General features: G+C 37.9%; 1 protein-coding gene across 1 annotated transcript in view; it reads right to left on the bottom strand.

Annotated features, from left to right (window-relative positions):
- Nucleotides 1-1,231: 1,231 nt before the first annotated feature.
- Nucleotides 1,232-18,140, bottom strand: part of LOC134537272 (gamma-butyrobetaine dioxygenase-like) — a 28,151-nt gene continuing 11,242 nt past the window's right edge. The window contains exons 5-8 of the mRNA XM_063377544.1: nt 7,134-7,239; nt 6,372-6,571; nt 3,559-3,725; nt 1,232-2,953 (exon numbers count right to left, since the gene is read on the bottom strand). Of these exons, the coding sequence (XP_063233614.1) occupies nt 2,787-2,953; nt 3,559-3,725; nt 6,372-6,571; nt 7,134-7,239 (640 nt within the window). The 3' untranslated portion in view covers nt 1,232-2,786. The remainder of the gene's footprint in view (nt 2,954-3,558; nt 3,726-6,371; nt 6,572-7,133; nt 7,240-18,140) is intronic.

Raw genomic sequence — 18,140 nt, 5'->3', positions numbered from 1 at the left:
ATTGGCCGTCTCCAACCGTCCACCCCTTAATTCAGTGTATTTTGTTTCCCGGATTTCGTATTACTAACTTACGTTACCCGAGTAACGAGTGCCACGTAACTTGTGCGCGCCCCCTTAATTCAGTGTATTTTTGTGTCCCGTATTTTGTATTACTAACTTACGTTACCCGAGTAACGAGTGCCACGTAACTTGTGCGCACCCCCTTAATTCAGTGTGTTTTTGTGTCCCGCATTTTGTATTACTAACTTACGTTACCCGAGTAACGAGTGCCACGTAACTTGTGCGCACCCCCTTAATTCAGTGTACTTTTGTGTCCCGCCTTTGTGTTACGAAATTACGTTACCCGCGCACCCAGTGAGACGTATGAGACGTAACAGCGTCCGAGGCCCGCGCAACGCGGAACACAAACAATACGGCGCCACGGAATAACGAGTAAACCCCCCCCCCCCCCCCCCCCCCGGGGACCTCTGTAGAGTGTTGTATTGTGTACGACTCACTCCTATGAATAAAAGGTACGACACCGCCACCTCAACTCCACGTCTCTTATTTAAACATCATCTCACGCAACACCGCCGCCGGCCCTAGTGGGCCACGCAGGGGCACATACATCCACGACCCCAAATTCACGACTAGAGCCGAGCTAGTCTGGCGCCCACCCGGACAATACGTATCAAGAGCCGCCTTTCCCCACTAGGAGCCACACCGGGACTCGAGCCCGAGACCCCGGACGACGGCAACCTTCCTATGAGTTTTGATTACATTAATTTTTATTTCCTGTTTTTTATAATTATTGTGTGGTTTTGTTTGTATTTTCAGTGTAGTATCTGTTTGTATTTGTCTTTATCTGTGGTTATCACTGCAAGTATGTGGTATATTACTTGTATGTTGATCATACATGGTTGTCTTCTCTGCTATGGTGCTGTCAAGGGTGGGAGTCCATATATTTTATGTGATATCCTTGTATTTGTCCTTATGTGTCATGCCCACTACAAAGCCTTACGACTGTCAGTGGGCATGTCACAAAATTAAAATTTTAAATAATTTTACTGGTTATTACCATCTACCAAAGTCATGCGCACGACTCAGGCTCTTACAGGCTGGTATTTTGGAGTCGCAATCTCGCACAGATCATTAGCCAGGTTGTGAAAACCCAAAGACTATGCATCTAGGTACGATCAAACCAAATCAACCTCTTTTTGGGTTGTTGATTTCAACGTTAACATTTTCAGAATTTTTTTTTCTCCTCTCAAAAGTATTATTTATTTTATCACAGTTCTGATATTTATACACATGCCTTTACAGGGTGTCTCCAACATTTTTATGTCATTGGGTAATATTTCAACTACAATAAGCAAAACTAAAAAAAAAAAAAACTAAATAAATCTACAATTTGCAGGAACATGCCAATTGCTGAGTTAAAAAGTTAAAACCTTTACAAAGCAAGTACAATAAAGCTTATGCCAAATACTACACTATAAAAGAATTAACACTAACTCCCATGCAGTAAATTAAATGTTTCAAAAATTATACATATTTGAAAACCATATAATTTTTAAAAAGCTAAAATAATTTATTTATATAAAATACTTTACAAAACGTTAACCGCATTATCATTTCATATTGCAAGTGCATGATTTTTTTAAAGCTTGGATTCATGAATCTCCTTGCGGTTACATTTTTCATAGCAATCCTATTAGCTAAGCCCAAAATTGCCTCAGAATAGATGCAATTTATTTTTTGATTGGATTTGCAATAAATTTAGCTCAAGCAGACATTTGTAAATATGCATTCTTTTTGACCGTTTTATAAAGTATCAAACCATAACTCTTCAACTAAATGCTTCATAGTTGTAAATATCAAATTAAATGTTATACTCCAGACAAAACAGCGTTATGTAGTTATACATTCGTAGCCAAAAATATCAAACTAAATAAGTTGATATACATCGGCAGTCATGGACGAAATAAAAATTATATTTCCGACAGTTTAGATGGAACGAGACACACCCACATTTTTGGATAGCTATCACTTATGCAACTTTTTTATAGTCTGAGGAATACCAAACAACAGCATACTTCTTATTAACATCTCACATAATTTATTAATGATGAGAAAGATGACAAAACTATAGTTAGTTCCGTTGTTGGCTATTACCACCAAAACATTACCTACACATATCACCAAAATTATGGTGCTGCGAGCACAGGAAATACCACAATTACTGTGAAATATATGAAGCCAGTGCCACATGAGCCAAAATTATCGCACAAAATGCAGATAAACACGATATTTCTGACGTCCGTAAGTTTCTATGTTTCTATTATTAATAAATATCTCTCCGAAATTCTCTTAACTGGATACTAAAACAGTAATTATTGTAGAAAATCCTTCAAACTTGGCAGCAATGCATGATTTAAGTGGATAGTTACCAATTATTTATATTTAATGTGAAGCTATAAAATTAAGGAATGTGTCAAAAACAAAACTCAAGTTAGCTAACTGCTGCTGAAAATTAAAGTTGCGTGACTTTTAATACTGTTACTGTTCGTTTCGGGACTTTTTTTGGGATTTTCGTGACCAGTTATTCAGTTTCATTACTTTTTCGTGACTTTTGGTACCTGTAGACACCCTGCTTTATCACGTGTGAACTGTTGGCAGGCACAATGATCCTTATAAATAAATTAGAAAAAAAAGGACCTGGGAAAGGTTACAGGTACACTGCAGCACAATTACTTCAACTCGCATCGCAGTGCATGAAAACAAAGGATTAGGGTCCAGAGGTGAGATCAAGAATCGCCACGGCTACTTCCGTCTCTACGCAGCACTCTGATGCAAGAGTATGCATGGTCCCAGTCAAGGTACGCTCCAACAAGATGTCGCTCCTGGCCCGGCGTGTTGTCATAGCCACTTCGCCCGTGCAGCAAGCGAAAATTGTCGAATGTCAGTATCTCTCCTGGAATGTAAAACCCAAATGGTGTACCTTGCGATCGGACTTTAGTTCAGAGTTTAATAATTTACAAAATATTAACTAATTCACTCGTATTACACTTGAATGCCTAATAATACCTTAAATAAATAATGACTTCTGGGTTAGATTTTCCATTTTCATGGTTAAATTAAAAATAAACATTTAATGATCATTTTGGATGATTTGAAGATCTGTCAACAAAGAAACTCAGGGGGGGGGGGGGGGGGGGGGGTGTGATTATTCTGGTATAAAGTAATCAGGAACACTGCTAACTTGCTATGTATGTACTTTGCTTTGCTTTGGAGGAAACAATGGCAAGTATGCACATCTGAGGGGAATTTTCAACAGTCTTCATTCTTCACCATTAGAACAATTGAACATTCATCCCTCGCAATAAATAGCACACAATAGAGAAAAACATTCTTTGAGGCAGCCAAAGTTTCATATAAAAGCAACCATAATCCAAAGTGTGAAATGAAATTGTTCTGCGTCCTACGAGAAACGGAGGATAAAAACTAGCAACAAAACTGTCAAGTTCAAAATCTGCTTTTTTTTTTAAAATAAAACTCTTGTTCATCAGCACAACTAACCTGGCTTGATCTTCAAGAAAACCGTGTTGTCAGGATGATGAATCACTTGTGTAAGGGTGGCGCAGGCTTCGTACCACTTGTTCACAGACTCCAGCGGCACAGAGAAGTGAGAATCTCTCTGCTGCTGGCTGTAGTTGATGCTTGCAAACTGGCCCACACAGTCTTCACTGAAACAAAACACTTTTAATGTACAACATATACAGTACATACTATGTCTTAATTTTTTTATCAAACAAAATAGTTCTAGCACTACATGGACAACTGTCTCAACTTCAGAGTGAATCGTATCCAACACGTCACCTGTCTCCGCCGGCATCACACACTGGAAAAAAAAAAATCTGAGCGATTTTTTCATTACTCATCAGTGATGCGTAAACTTTTTGCTTCTGTAAAAAGTAAATTCATGTGTTCTCATGATGCAAATAAACTTATAATAAAAAACTCGGGACACCAAATTTAATGTAGAATTCTTAAAAATAATGCCGAGTATGATAAATATAAGAAAAGTATTCATTTTAGGAAAAAACCATAAAAAAAATATCATAGCAACTTTAAAATACAGATAATTTTTTTAGCCAGGAAAATTAAGCTGGGATGAACATGTCAAATATATTTTGTTGGTTCTCTAAAGCACTGCAAAACGTTGCGCTATCTCTCAGGTATGTTTATAACTATAAGTAGCAGTCCAATGGATCTGCTTTCGACTTGATTTTCAACAAGGAATTTTATAAAAATAGTGCCCACCTTGTTAAAATTCACTAAACCGTTAATACTAAAAAGTTTCTACACATGTTAGAAGTTATACTTCTATGGAATTACTAAAATATTAACTGGAAAAAATTAAAAACACATATTATAACACTAAGTATATGTTTGTAAATACTTCCTACAAACAAACCTTAACCTTATTGAGCTGATTTGAAATTATTATATAATATAACATTATAATTTTATTAAAAAGTGTAAAATAAAAATTTCCCACAGATGAGATTTGAACTACCTCCTTCAGGTTAACAAACACATATTCTATCACTAAACTCTTGGGACAATTTGAATTTAGGAAGGATACTGTGTATTATCAACAGTGTAATGACAGTTTTCTAACATATTTTCAAACTTGGGATTACATTTTATTATGACTATTTTAATTTACCAAATATATTCCAGTGTAGTTTCACTATCAAAAAAGTTTAATTTGGCACACCAATAGGTTTGATATGTACCCTAATTTTTACTAAACTGACAATACACAGTATATAACATTGCAGGCCCTTACCCTTGCAACATTTAAAACACTACCATAAATAATTTTATAATGTTTTTTGATCATTTTCAGTACTTGGTTAGATTTTCTGTTTCAGTATAAATAATGGATGATTGAATGTTTCAGAGGTAGTCATATGTTAGCAGTGTGTTGTTTTACTCTTATTTTCATTAGATCATATTTTTAAGTATAGCTGTAAATGTATTTATTTTAAACTTTTAAAAATGCTGAAAGTCATTATTACCTATTGAGCTCGTTGGTTAAGTTTTCAGGTGTTGTCATTTTTTTACTTGTTTTGTAATTATTCTTTGTCTGAAAGCATGACAATTCCAATGTGACAATAAATTACATCAGTGTTAGAGTGTGAGAGAGACAGAAACGGTAGTTCCCCGCTTAGCGTACGAACTCAAGGACAAGTGTATCATCAGAATTGGAAAGAGAGATAGACAAGGGAAAGCCCCTAGGTATATAATTATTATAGGTATATAATTTTTTTTCAGCTAATACATTGAAAAAAAACTAAAAATGTACAATGTGTTATAAGTAGAGACCGGAAAAATTCGTGAATTCATTTCGCGATAGGCTACAATACAAATAGTTATACCTCAATGCTGCCTCTGCTATTGGCTCACAACTAACCTGGATGACTCTGGGCCAATGAGAAACACCCAACCAAAGCTTTATCGAATCACAGGATGCTACGTTGGGACGTCTCACAAGACAGCAACCAATGAGTGGGTGACATTTGACAGAGTGTACGTAGAACTATGGAGTTCATCCTACAGGTCATTGAACCCGCGAATTTTTCCGGTCCCTAGTTATAATATAATTTGTATTTAATATTATACAGTACCAAAAAGTACTTTTTAAGGGACAATAAACCATATTATTACTCTTAACCAGAAGTCTCACAAAATTACAATCAAAGGGGCGTACATCAAATTGTATGAATATCTACTTTCTTATAAATGTTTACCCCAACCTACACTCAACCTAGGTGATGGCATCGGTATTATTGTAGTTGAAACTTTACATTGTTTGATTTCACACATTTTTTAATGTTTGTAATGGTAATTCTTAGGCATGTTACAACTACAAATAAATAAATAAAATTGAATAATAATCATATTTTGTACTAAACAAAATCCTTAGCATTATAACTGCTATGTAACTTATATGCAGGGGTGCAACAACAGGGGGGGGGGGCAAGGGTATTTTGCCCCCCCCCCCCCCCCTCGGAAACCTTGAAGTGGGGGCAAACGGGTGCAAAGAAAGTGCTGTGTAATCTATTTTTAGATAATAAAGCTGCTTAAATAGCACCATTTTCCACCTTGAAATATAAATTTTTCCCGGGGGGAGAACCCCCGGACCCCCCGCTTCAATAGAGGGGATCGATGATTCTTTTTAAAAAGGTATATTGCCCCCCCTTTTGGAAATTTAGTTGTTGCGCCCCTGCTTATATGGACTGTGAAAACACTTAAAAACCAAATTCCACTGTAGCTGCAGAACCAGGACACTGCAGGAGAGTGAAGGCACGTGGTTCCCTCACCGTATGACGGGAGCCCTGTGCACGAGGAACCACTCGCGGGCTCCGTCGCGGGCGACGTCGGCCCACTCGACCGGCGTGGCGGCCAGCACGTCGTACGCGCCGGGGTGCGACGCCCTCAGATGCTCGACCACGCGCAAGCCGTCCGTGAGCTGGTTCACGGCCCCCCCCGCCGGCTGCTTGCACCAGGCAGTGGAGGGAGATCAGCTGGCATTACCACAACACCCTGCGCTGTACACGTCAGCACGCTAGCCGTCACACTACGTCACATCACTAAGTTCCAGAACCGGGAAATCCCCGTGCCCAAAATTCTGTGAATTACCGGCACTTTTGATATAGTAAACAAACCGGGAATTTAAAACTGATCTCTGGTTCTTTCGGAACTTTCGGGACTCCACACAGACTGCATGAAATTTCATTTTTATTGCGCACTAAGGTTACTTTAATTTGCTACGCTCATCTGCTGAGGTGAGGGGAGTGAGTCTGCCGCGCCGACCTGGCAGTCTGTCTTTGAACAGTTGTGTGTGTGCTAATGCCCGCGGTTGTTGCGCCAGTGTTCATTAAATATTTTTTTTTTTTTTTTTTAAGTTTGTCATGAAAAGAATAAATATATTTTAAGTTAATAACTAATAATGTAATAAACCAAGATAAAAATACAACAATCTAACAAATGAACACCAGAGGAAATATGAAGTACCTCTTGCAAGTGGCAATTGTACATCAGTTCACAAACATAAGATTTCCCTAGTAAAAATGTGCACTTACCCCCGGTTTGTATTGGTAATAGGGCAAGTCAATATGCATCTGCAGTGGCGTCGCTAAATACGCTACATTTGTGGCGTCTGGCTGCACTTTCAGGTGAAACTCCTCACTAAAAAATTATAAGGAAAAAAATTATTAAATTTCAGAATGCAAATTTTTTTTATTAATAAATAGTTGAAAATCATGTGGTCCGTGCACTAGATAGCACATCTGTCATATTGAAAACTTAAAATTAATAGGCTTGAGATCCACTTAGAGAAATTAAAACCACCGAGTAGGCCTATATGAAAAAATTCTGGGATTTGCTGACATAAAATTGACACATCAAAAGTGCAAGCAGTTGTAAAGTGTTATAGGTGAAGTCTTTCGTCTCAACGAACATAATGTTAGTAATAGTACACAGGGCCGCTGAGAGAATTTGTGGGCCCCTGGGCAGATGGGGTAGTAGGCCCCCTTCCTTTTTTTTTTTGCATACCACTACTACGTAGGCCTATACCATAAATATATATGGTATCGTAAAATTGCATCCTTCATTTGAACATACATAACGATTTCCTAGTTACGCAAAAAAAAAAAAAGAGAGCATTTGCATGTATTATATCAGTGCACTTTTACATTGTTAATCCATCAAAATACAAATAATGATTAATTTTGATGTATATATTGCTAAAAAAAAATCTTAACTGGTAATCAGAATTTGCATTATTATGTGAGTGTTTAAAATACATAACTATAATAATTTATTCTGAATGTAAATAGTATTAAAATAATGTAAAGTAATAATAAATTTTATTACTTCGAAAACATCAAACACACTGAACCACGTTCATTATATTGAAACATTTGTAATACATATTAATTATTTATAACGTTCCAGGGACGTCGGAACGTTTTCATTAGTGGGGGGGGGGGGGGGGGGGAGGAAAGATGTATCACACTTACCTCAGTCATAGAGCGGGGGTCCGGGGTTCCTGCCCCGGAAAAATTTGGAATTTTAGATGCAAAATCGTGCTATTTAATGATTTACCGAACCAAAATATTAAATATACCGTTCCAAGAATTTGATGACGTAGTATGTATTAAATACTAGTCTGACAGTAGGCGTAGTACAACTTAAATAAAATACCATCTAGGAATTTGCAATCATTTTACAGTATATTGACAATCATAAATTTTATTTTCTAATCAATGTGATCACCAATGCAACATTTGTAACTACAGGTTGAGAAAAATACTACTACGACCAAACATTTATTCTGGGAAAAGGAGGGGGGCGAAAAGCTACTCTCGCCCCCCCCCCCCCCCCCCCCCCATGCATAACAGCACGGGGGCGACTCACCCCTGCTGCCCCCCCCCCCCCCCCCTGTTCCGACGTCACTGTAACGTTCCCATTTCTGCTACTAGGCAAGTATTTCGGTGTGAACTGAATGTTACAAGTACCTTCTGCTCGGTTAGGTTATTGGTTATCGACTGTAGTTTTAGGAACACACAAACAATTTATATAGGTATATGTGTGTGTGTGTGTGTGTGTGTGTACAAGATGTTTTAATAGCAGTATAGAGGTATTTGAGAAGCCCTCAATAGAAATGAATTTTATGTTTATTATTTTACTTCTTACCTCTATGACTTTGTCTTAGTCCTGTTATGAATTATATTTACCAGTATTGTATCTCTATGGTCAGGTCAATTTGGTTTTACTCTTTAAGTATTTTCATGTTTTATCTAAGTAATAATTTTATGAAATGTCTTTGCAAACCTTTGTTAAACGGCGACGAATAGGAAATGAGCTTACACCTTTTAATATTGTTTTTGGGTCATTACTGAGGAAAGAGTATATGTGATTGGACGCTCGACTGCGCATATATTTTATTTAAAGAATTTAGTATTTCCAGTGTGATTTCGGAGAGTGTTCAATAGAGAAAGCTTTGACTGTTTGAAACAAATTGGAACTAGAGTTTCTGTTCTACTATCATGGGAGAAGGATTAGAGAGAAAGAGCTCCGTGATTTAGTCATAAATGAATGTAAGAATATCACGTAAAACATTGGTACGACGACTGAATAGCTAGAATCTACGTGAAATTGATGATTTTATAATAAATACCGGAACTACACCATGAAGAAGAGGTAGTTACCGATGTTCGAAGCTCTACTAAAGAATCTACGACGACGATAAGTTTTGACTAACAGCATAAATATAACTGGATCAACGACGAATTAAGAAGAAAAGAAGAAAAGGACTATCGATCTTCGAGATGGAAGGAGTTCGACAGCGGTAGACGGCATCGTAGACGGTGTACCGGAGGACATCATCCTTCTAGACGACTCCAGGTGACCGACGCCAGTCCTGCTGGAGTACCAGCAGCACGAGAGGAGGTGCATCGAGACGGAGACCCAACCAGCGACATCGGAGGAGAGTGAGATCTAACCAGCAACATCGGAGGAGAGACAGGGGTTCGGAGAGGTTTTCCACAGCCTCTTGGTATTGTAACGACGCGACGAGGTTTGTTTGCCCCATCCCCGAATTAACAAGAACAGCGAGAAGTTACCTGTCCTATTTTAATGGCAAGATATCTTAAACTATGATGTTTACGATCAAGACCTAATTTGAAACTCGCTAAAACAACTTAATACTACTTAACTACGTAAAGACTTGTAGCTTGTACATACTGGACCTGGTTAACTGACATTGATCAGTAATATGTACGATATCAAAGTTAAAATCTGTTAAAGTCATTAATTGTCTTGAATGTTTAAAGAATAGTCCCAGGTCCAGAAGTCTTGAGACAGTTTGATCTACCGAAAGAGACTGAGCTAGTAAAAACAAAGAAAAGACTAATTTGCCAGTTAAAATGTGTTTCAATAATATTTAAAATATTGACTGATAACCAAACTATTATTCAGTGATACAATTACGTAAAACGTAATTAGTTCTGAACGACATTTAAGTATAACGGATATTGAAATTTTGTTTAATGAAAAACCTATTTAAACATGAATAATTGTCTCAAAGGTATTTGTATGTTGCTTGCTAATCATTGACTCTGTCACTTTTCATGTTACAGTTGGATATGTTGCAAAAGAGTATTGTCACCCATACAACCATGATTTTGACCCTAGTAAAAAGTTAAATTTTCATTATATTTTATTTTTCCGATTGATAACCATACTTACATATCATGTGTATGTTAAACCAGATAGACAGAAATATTTAGCTTGTATTGTCTTGAAAGAATAATTAGTTTTTATTACACTGAGATCAGCAGTCATAGAGAAGTTAATGCTTTTAAACACACTACTTATATTTGTTGATTTTAAGGTCAGAATACTTACACCAAAGAGAAGGAGACATACTGCTAAGGAATTATACGACATTTTATTGTTTGGTATTCACACTGAGTCAAACTACACCAGTACATACAACTTGAGAATAATTTATTTTCACTATCAACATAACAAGACATATTTTAGTTAATATTCTGTAGAGGTTAGTAGTTGTGCTACATACACAATCACAGCACTAGTACTTTATCGAGTTTTCACGGCGCCCAACTAGACCACATTTTACATTATAGATATTGGCATTTTAGGAAATATACTCTATAGAGTAATTCTGAAAATACTTATAGAAATTTTGATCACCCAACGGTGGTACACCCTTTTGAAATTTTGGTCGCTCATCCTTGGAGCTGTCTGAAAAATAACAGAAGAAAAGGGAAAATTAAAAAAAAAACACTTCAGAATTTTTGGCGCACAACGTGTAAGCCAACGTTAGGGACTATTTTATGATTTTTTTTTTTTTTTTTGAAAAATACAGACAGTAATTTTATTTTGTCAAGATGACAGACACAGGCAGGAAGTCATATTTTTTGAGAGGTAGCAATGACACTTCTGACTCTAGTCCTGAACGAGAACCTAGAGAAGTAGTACCAGAACAGCACATCGAGACTACTGGTATGGAGTCACAGCAGGAAATGGAGTTGGGTCATTCGCCGCCGACACCAACTGTTACCCTAGATGCACTGTTCCAGTTCATGAATAAGGAGAAATTAGAACGGGAGCGTAAAGAACAGGAGGAGAAACTAGAACGGGAACGGGAGAAACAAGAACGGGAGCGTAAAGAACAGGAGGAGAAACTAGAACGGGAACGGGAGAAACAAGAACGGGAGCGTATAGAACAGGAGGAGAAGTTAGAAAGGGAACAAAAGGAGCGAGAAAACGCCGAAAGACTAGACAATTTAGTGCAAGTCTTAAATAACACTTTAGGCAGGATTGCAGATGAAACAGCAGAAATCAGGCATGACTTAACTGAAACACAGCACGAGATGCAACAGAAGTTTTCCAGTGTACACACTCGTATTGAAGGTGTAGAAATATTCAGTAAACGCACTGACGATAAAGTAGTACACTTAAGCGAGCGTCTAACAGGAAGGTTAGATATGGTAGAGGCGAAAATAGGGGAAATAGAAAGAGAATCCAGACACATCGCAACATTCTCGCCCCAACTAACGACTCACCACACTAGCGAATGTAATACCGACAAGGAAGACACGCCGGTAAACAAATCGATAACGATAGAAGCCGAGCGAAATCCCGCGAATATTAGTACTGCAATTATGTCAGCAGATCCGGTACTTACACTACACCACCCTTCTAAGAAATGGTTGGATGACGTTCCAACATATTCAGGGAAAAGTAATGAAAACCCTCGAAGATTCTTAAATCAGTTTGGAGAATATTGCCACACATTTAAGTTAACAGACGCAGAAAAATTGAAATGCGTTAGCCACTGCTTGAAAAACACGGCATATTATTGGTGGGAGTTGGCGAAAGATTCGGTACACGCATACGAATCGTTTCAGAAAGCTTTCATATCCCAATTTTGGAATACTCGTATCCAAAGCAATTTGCGAATACAGTTGCATTCTGAAAAATTCGAAAATCGTAAATTTCAAAATTTAGAGGCGCATATCAGCGATATGTACGAGAGAACTCGATATCTTGATTGCCGTATGGAAGACGAAGAGTTTATTGCCATGATAATTTCGCAATTACCACTCAATTATCAATTACAACTTAGTGGACGGCAATACAGTAATATTGTAGATTTCAAGGAACAACTGTTAACGTATGAACGACTCGTTAAGCTCGATAAAACGGTAACGCACAAAGAAACTAACGAGCGCAAGAACACGAACCAACAGACACCGTTATACAATAACTGGCGCAATCGAAATGAAGGGCAGAACAGCGGACACAAACAACCTCAAATTCACACACTGAACGTTGAAAACTGCGGAAGTAATTGGTATCACAATAGATATCGAGGTCAGCGATATGGTAACGGATTTTATAAACCACAGTACTATCGTCGTAGAAACGAGAAGCGACAAGACAGACGCGAAAATGAATCACAGTGGGAGAATAAACGTCAGGAGGGGACAGTTAATTTCAGAGAGAATTCAGGCGAAAATCGAACAACGAAAGAACGATCGGCAAATTACAATAATCATTCCGGAGGTCAGTACAGCATAAATGCACAAACGTTTGTACCGTCTGAAAAAGGGAACAGCTTTAGCACCACCATTCACGACGCGCGACAAGGAGAAAGAAATTCATATTCTATAGCGCCAAGTCACGAGCAAAGCAACACGGAATGGCCGCGCATGCAATCTAGCAGAAGCTCAGATACAAACCAAGGAGGTAATAACACATTTTTGATTTCACCGAATGCAAATAATGGATTTGCTAATTTGTCACAAGAGCAAATTAGAGGATTTAAGGACAGTGCGGTAAACTAATTAGGGATGGCGAAAACCCGCTCCGCACGTCAGTCCCTAATTGTAAGTTAGACGGGGCTAGTATAAAATTGGATCCCGACGCAAATGACAAGAATAATTGTCGAAGCATACACACCATTATGTTCAAAGAAAACGAGCGTGAATTTTTACTCAGCGAGCCCACAGCAACCGAAGTTCAAGCGAAACAAGCACTATGTCCGGAGATATCGTTAACTTTAAACGGAGTTAAAGTGCCTGTACTATTAGACAGCGGCGCAGAGATATCCTGCATCAGCGAAGACTGCGTAGCCATGATAGAGAGCACCGGAATATCATTACCGAGAATGCCAGTACCGAGTTTAAAGATTCTAGGGGTTACATCAAGGGCTAGTCCCATCATTAATCGTCAGACCTTATTGGAAGTAGAAGGTTTAGGTAGCACCAAGTACATTAATGTATTAATCGTAAAAGGATTGGCTAAACCAGTAATTTTCGGTGTAGACTTTCTAACTAGCCATAAAATAATTTTGAATTTTGCAGGTTGGATGGTAACTGCTATGGATGACACAGAAAATACGAAAACTACTGAAAATTGGGAAGTTTCGGAAAAATGCATTGCAATCATTCATAAGGAAACTTCGTGTATTAATAGTGACATAAATTTGATGGCGACCGGAGCTGATTTAATAGAAGCTGTAAAGGGAATTACCATGGTAAATGAAACCGGTAGAAATAATCTTCTTCATGTCTTAAGAAATTTTCAAAATATATTTTCCGAAAAACCTGGGTTAAACAAATTATATACAGCTAGTATTCAGGTCATACCCGGTGAACCATTCCATAAAAAGTCGTATCCCATCCCGGCGAAATATTTGAAAGAGGCTGAAGAATATCTAGACTTAATGTTGGAATGGAATGTAATAAAGCGAGCGCCTAGCCCATTCACGAATGCGATACTCTGTGTGCGAAAGAAAAACGAAACAAGTAATAGGACACTATAATATAACGCAGTTGAGGAAATATTACACTCCTGTAAAATAGTATACACTGTTACACATATGTCCGTTTGAAGACATATATCGGTGACAATACTCTATGTTTGCAAGTAAGTATGTAAATAAGGTCAATAATATGAAATGTAAATTTTCTGCAAATAATTAGAATATAGATGAGATGTTTGTATGATGAGAAATGGTCCTAAGACCTATATCAGAGTATAGTTCGTTAGTCACATTTCTGAAGGGGACTATTCTATAGAGGTATTTGAGAAGCCCTCAATAGAAATGAATTTTATGTTTATTATTTTACTTCTTACCTCTATGACTTTGTCTTAGTCCTGTTATGAATTATATTTACCAGTATTGTATCTCTATGGTCAGGTCAATTTGGTTTTACTCTTTAAGTATTTTCATGTTTTATCTAAGTAATAATTTTATGAAATGTCTTTGCAAACCTTTGTTAAACGGCGACGAATAGGAAATGAGCTTACACCTTTTAATATTGTTTTTGGGTCATTACTGAGGAAAGAGTATATGTGATTGGACGCTCGACTGCGCATATATTTTATTTAAAGAATTTAGTATTTCCAGTGTGATTTCGGAGAGTGTTCAATAGAGAAAGCTTTGACTGTTTGAAACAAATTGGAACTAGAGTTTCTGTTCTACTATCATGGGAGAAGGATTAGAGAGAAAGAGCTCCGTGATTTAGTCATAAATGAATGTAAGAATATCACGTAAAACATTGGTACGACGACTGAATAGCTAGAATCTACGTGAAATTGATGATTTTATAATAAATACCGGAACTACACCATGAAGAAGAGGTAGTTACCGATGTTCGAAGCTCTACTAAAGAATCTACGACGACGATAAGTTTTGACTAACAGCATAAATATAACTGGATCAACGACGAATTAAGAAGAAAAGAAGAAAAGGACTATCGATCTTCGAGATGGAAGGAGTTCGACAGCGGTAGACGGCATCGTAGACGGTGTACCGGAGGACATCATCCTTCTAGACGACTCCAGGTGACCGACGCCAGTCCTGCTGGAGTACCAGCAGCACGAGAGGAGGTGCATCGAGACGGAGACCCAACCAGCGACATCGGAGGAGAGTGAGATCTAACCAGCAACATCGGAGGAGAGACAGGGGTTCGGAGAGGTTTTCCACAGCCTCTTGGTATTGTAACGACGCGACGAGGTTTGTTTGCCCCATCCCCGAATTAACAAGAACAGCGAGAAGTTACCTGTCCTATTTTAATGGCAAGATATCTTAAACTATGATGTTTACGATCAAGACCTAATTTGAAACTCGCTAAAACAACTTAATACTACTTAACTACGTAAAGACTTGTAGCTTGTACATACTGGACCTGGTTAACTGACATTGATCAGTAATATGTACGATATCAAAGTTAAAATCTGTTAAAGTCATTAATTGTCTTGAATGTTTAAAGAATAGTCCCAGGTCCAGAAGTCTTGAGACAGTTTGATCTACCGAAAGAGACTGAGCTAGTAAAAACAAAGAAAAGACTAATTTGCCAGTTAAAATGTGTTTCAATAATATTTAAAATATTGACTGATAACCAAACTATTATTCAGTGATACAATTACGTAAAACGTAATTAGTTCTGAACGACATTTAAGTATAACGGATATTGAAATTTTGTTTAATGAAAAACCTATTTAAACATGAATAATTGTCTCAAAGGTATTTGTATGTTGCTTGCTAATCATTGACTCTGTCACTTTTCATGTTACAGTTGGATATGTTGCAAAAGAGTATTGTCACCCATACAACCATGATTTTGACCCTAGTAAAAAGTTAAATTTTCATTATATTTTATTTTTCCGATTGATAACCATACTTACATATCATGTGTATGTTAAACCAGATAGACAGAAATATTTAGCTTGTATTGTCTTGAAAGAATAATTAGTTTTTATTACACTGAGATCAGCAGTCATAGAGAAGTTAATGCTTTTAAACACACTACTTATATTTGTTGATTTTAAGGTCAGAATACTTACACCAAAGAGAAGGAGACATACTGCTAAGGAATTATACGACATTTTATTGTTTGGTATTCACACTGAGTCAAACTACACCAGTACATACAACTTGAGAATAATTTATTTTCACTATCAACATAACAAGACATATTTTAGTTAATATTCTGTAGAGGTTAGTAGTTGTGCTACATACACAATCACAGCACTAGTACTTTATCGAGTTTTCACGGCGCCCAACTAGACCACATTTTACATTATAGATATTGGCATTTTAGGAAATATACTCTATAGAGTAATTCTGAAAATACTTATAGAAATTTTGATCACCCAACGGTGGTACACCCTTTTGAAATTTTGGTCGCTCATCCTTGGAGCTGTCTGAAAAATAACAGAAGAAAAGGGAAAATTAAAAAAAAAACACTTCAGCAGGGTGACAATGTTTTTCCAGCCATTTATTTTCCACTTCCCAGCCGGGCGCCCGGGCCCCTAAGGCTACCGGGCCCCTGGGCATTTGCCCCTTTTGCCCCCCCCTCTCGGCGGCCCTGATAGTACATGATGGTAAAAGTTAGCAGTGTGTGCATCAGCAAGTTAAAGACAACTCATTTAGCACAGTCTACTTAAGTGTCAACAAAAAAAATTACACAAGCAACATCAAACCTCATCTGTCCGCCAACTCTGCATGTATGATAGATCACATTTAACTGCAGGCTGAGCTGCAGAGAACAAAAAGGGTGATCACACTTATATTCTGTCAACATAAATTTACTGTATTTTCCAGAGTATGAGATTAGAATAATGAAATTATTTCATACAACTATGAATACCTCAAAACTGCTACTTGTGTTGTATGACAGGACATCTTGTGCAACAGCATGTATGTCGATGATGCATGAATTAGGCACACCCTGGCTGTTGCATACAGTAAAATAATAAGCATAAAATGAAGAAAGAAGAAAAGAGAATGGGGAAGAGCTATTTATAGAATTTTTTGACACCACTCGAGCTGTATTATTATTATTATTATTATCATTATTATTATTATTTAAAGAATCACACTTGCAACCACTGCTAGCAGTGCTGTTGTTCTGTATCTATCGTGTTTGTCTTTTTCTATGATGCTGGGTTTAAAAGTGAAAGGTCTATAATCTGGCAGATTCGGGACAGTGGCATGCTGTATTAGTGATTATGCTCTGTTATTTGAGAGAAAATTTTATGGCTTTTGTTATGGCCATACATACAACAACTGGCATCAACGCGGTGTGCAAGGCAGACGTACATCTGGCAACACGGCAGCGGCCTGCCAGGAATAACATGGTGTGATGTCGGATCCGCGAGTTAAAACATATTGCAAGAGAACTTAACAATGGCGACGAGGATGCGTGAAGTAACGATTCGTGTGCTGGAAACGTTGTTTTTCTACAAGTACTTAATTTACATTCAGTGAAAGTGCTATCGCGTTCAACATGGCGTCATCATTTACCAAGTACAACCATGCTTGCCCAGAAGCCTGGGCTGAGCATCTAGAGCGTTTTCAGTTTTGGCTGGATTCCAAAGGGCAAGTGACTGATGACCAAAAACGAGGATTGCTAATTGAGATGCTGGACGATCACACCATTCGCGACTTAAAGGACTGGGCAGCGCCGAAAACTCTGCGTGGCTGTACATTTGTCGAGCTCATCGAGATTTTGAGCTGTAACATTGCGCCTAAGGTAAACCCGATGGTGTGTTACAACAAATTTGTCAACAGACGTCGGATGCCAGGTGAGACAGCCGTCGTGTACATGTCCGAATTAAAGCGTCTAGCATCGCCCTGTAATTTCGCCGGCAATGCTATGACCATGGTGTTGTACCAATTTGTTTGTGGCCAGCGCAATGCCAACGTACAGGCAAAGTTGTTCTCCGAGACAGAGCTAACTAGCATAAAGGCTTTAGAAATAGTGCAAATGGTAGAACGTTCCGAAGCCAATGTTTTAGAGGCTAGGAACTCCGGCATGGACGAGGTTCACAAACTTAATACCACTGGAACCAATCATTTCAAATTTGGTTCCCCTTCTGTTAGTTTTACGCCTAGCAAGAATGTAACTTGTTTCTGATATGCAGAAAAGGGACATACTGCTAGAACTTTTGGTGCGATTCTTACACACATCACACGAAGCGATGATCTGCTAGGTAAAGTTACAGAAGTACCTATTGCTTACGCATCGCGAACCCTATCAGTCACA

Source organism: Bacillus rossius, chromosome 12 (genome assembly GCF_032445375.1).
Source record: "Bacillus rossius redtenbacheri isolate Brsri chromosome 12, Brsri_v3, whole genome shotgun sequence".
Taxonomy (NCBI): domain Eukaryota; kingdom Metazoa; phylum Arthropoda; class Insecta; order Phasmatodea; family Bacillidae; genus Bacillus; species Bacillus rossius.
Note: the sequence above shows the minus strand (reverse complement) of the source record. Positions and strands in the feature narration are given on the sequence as shown.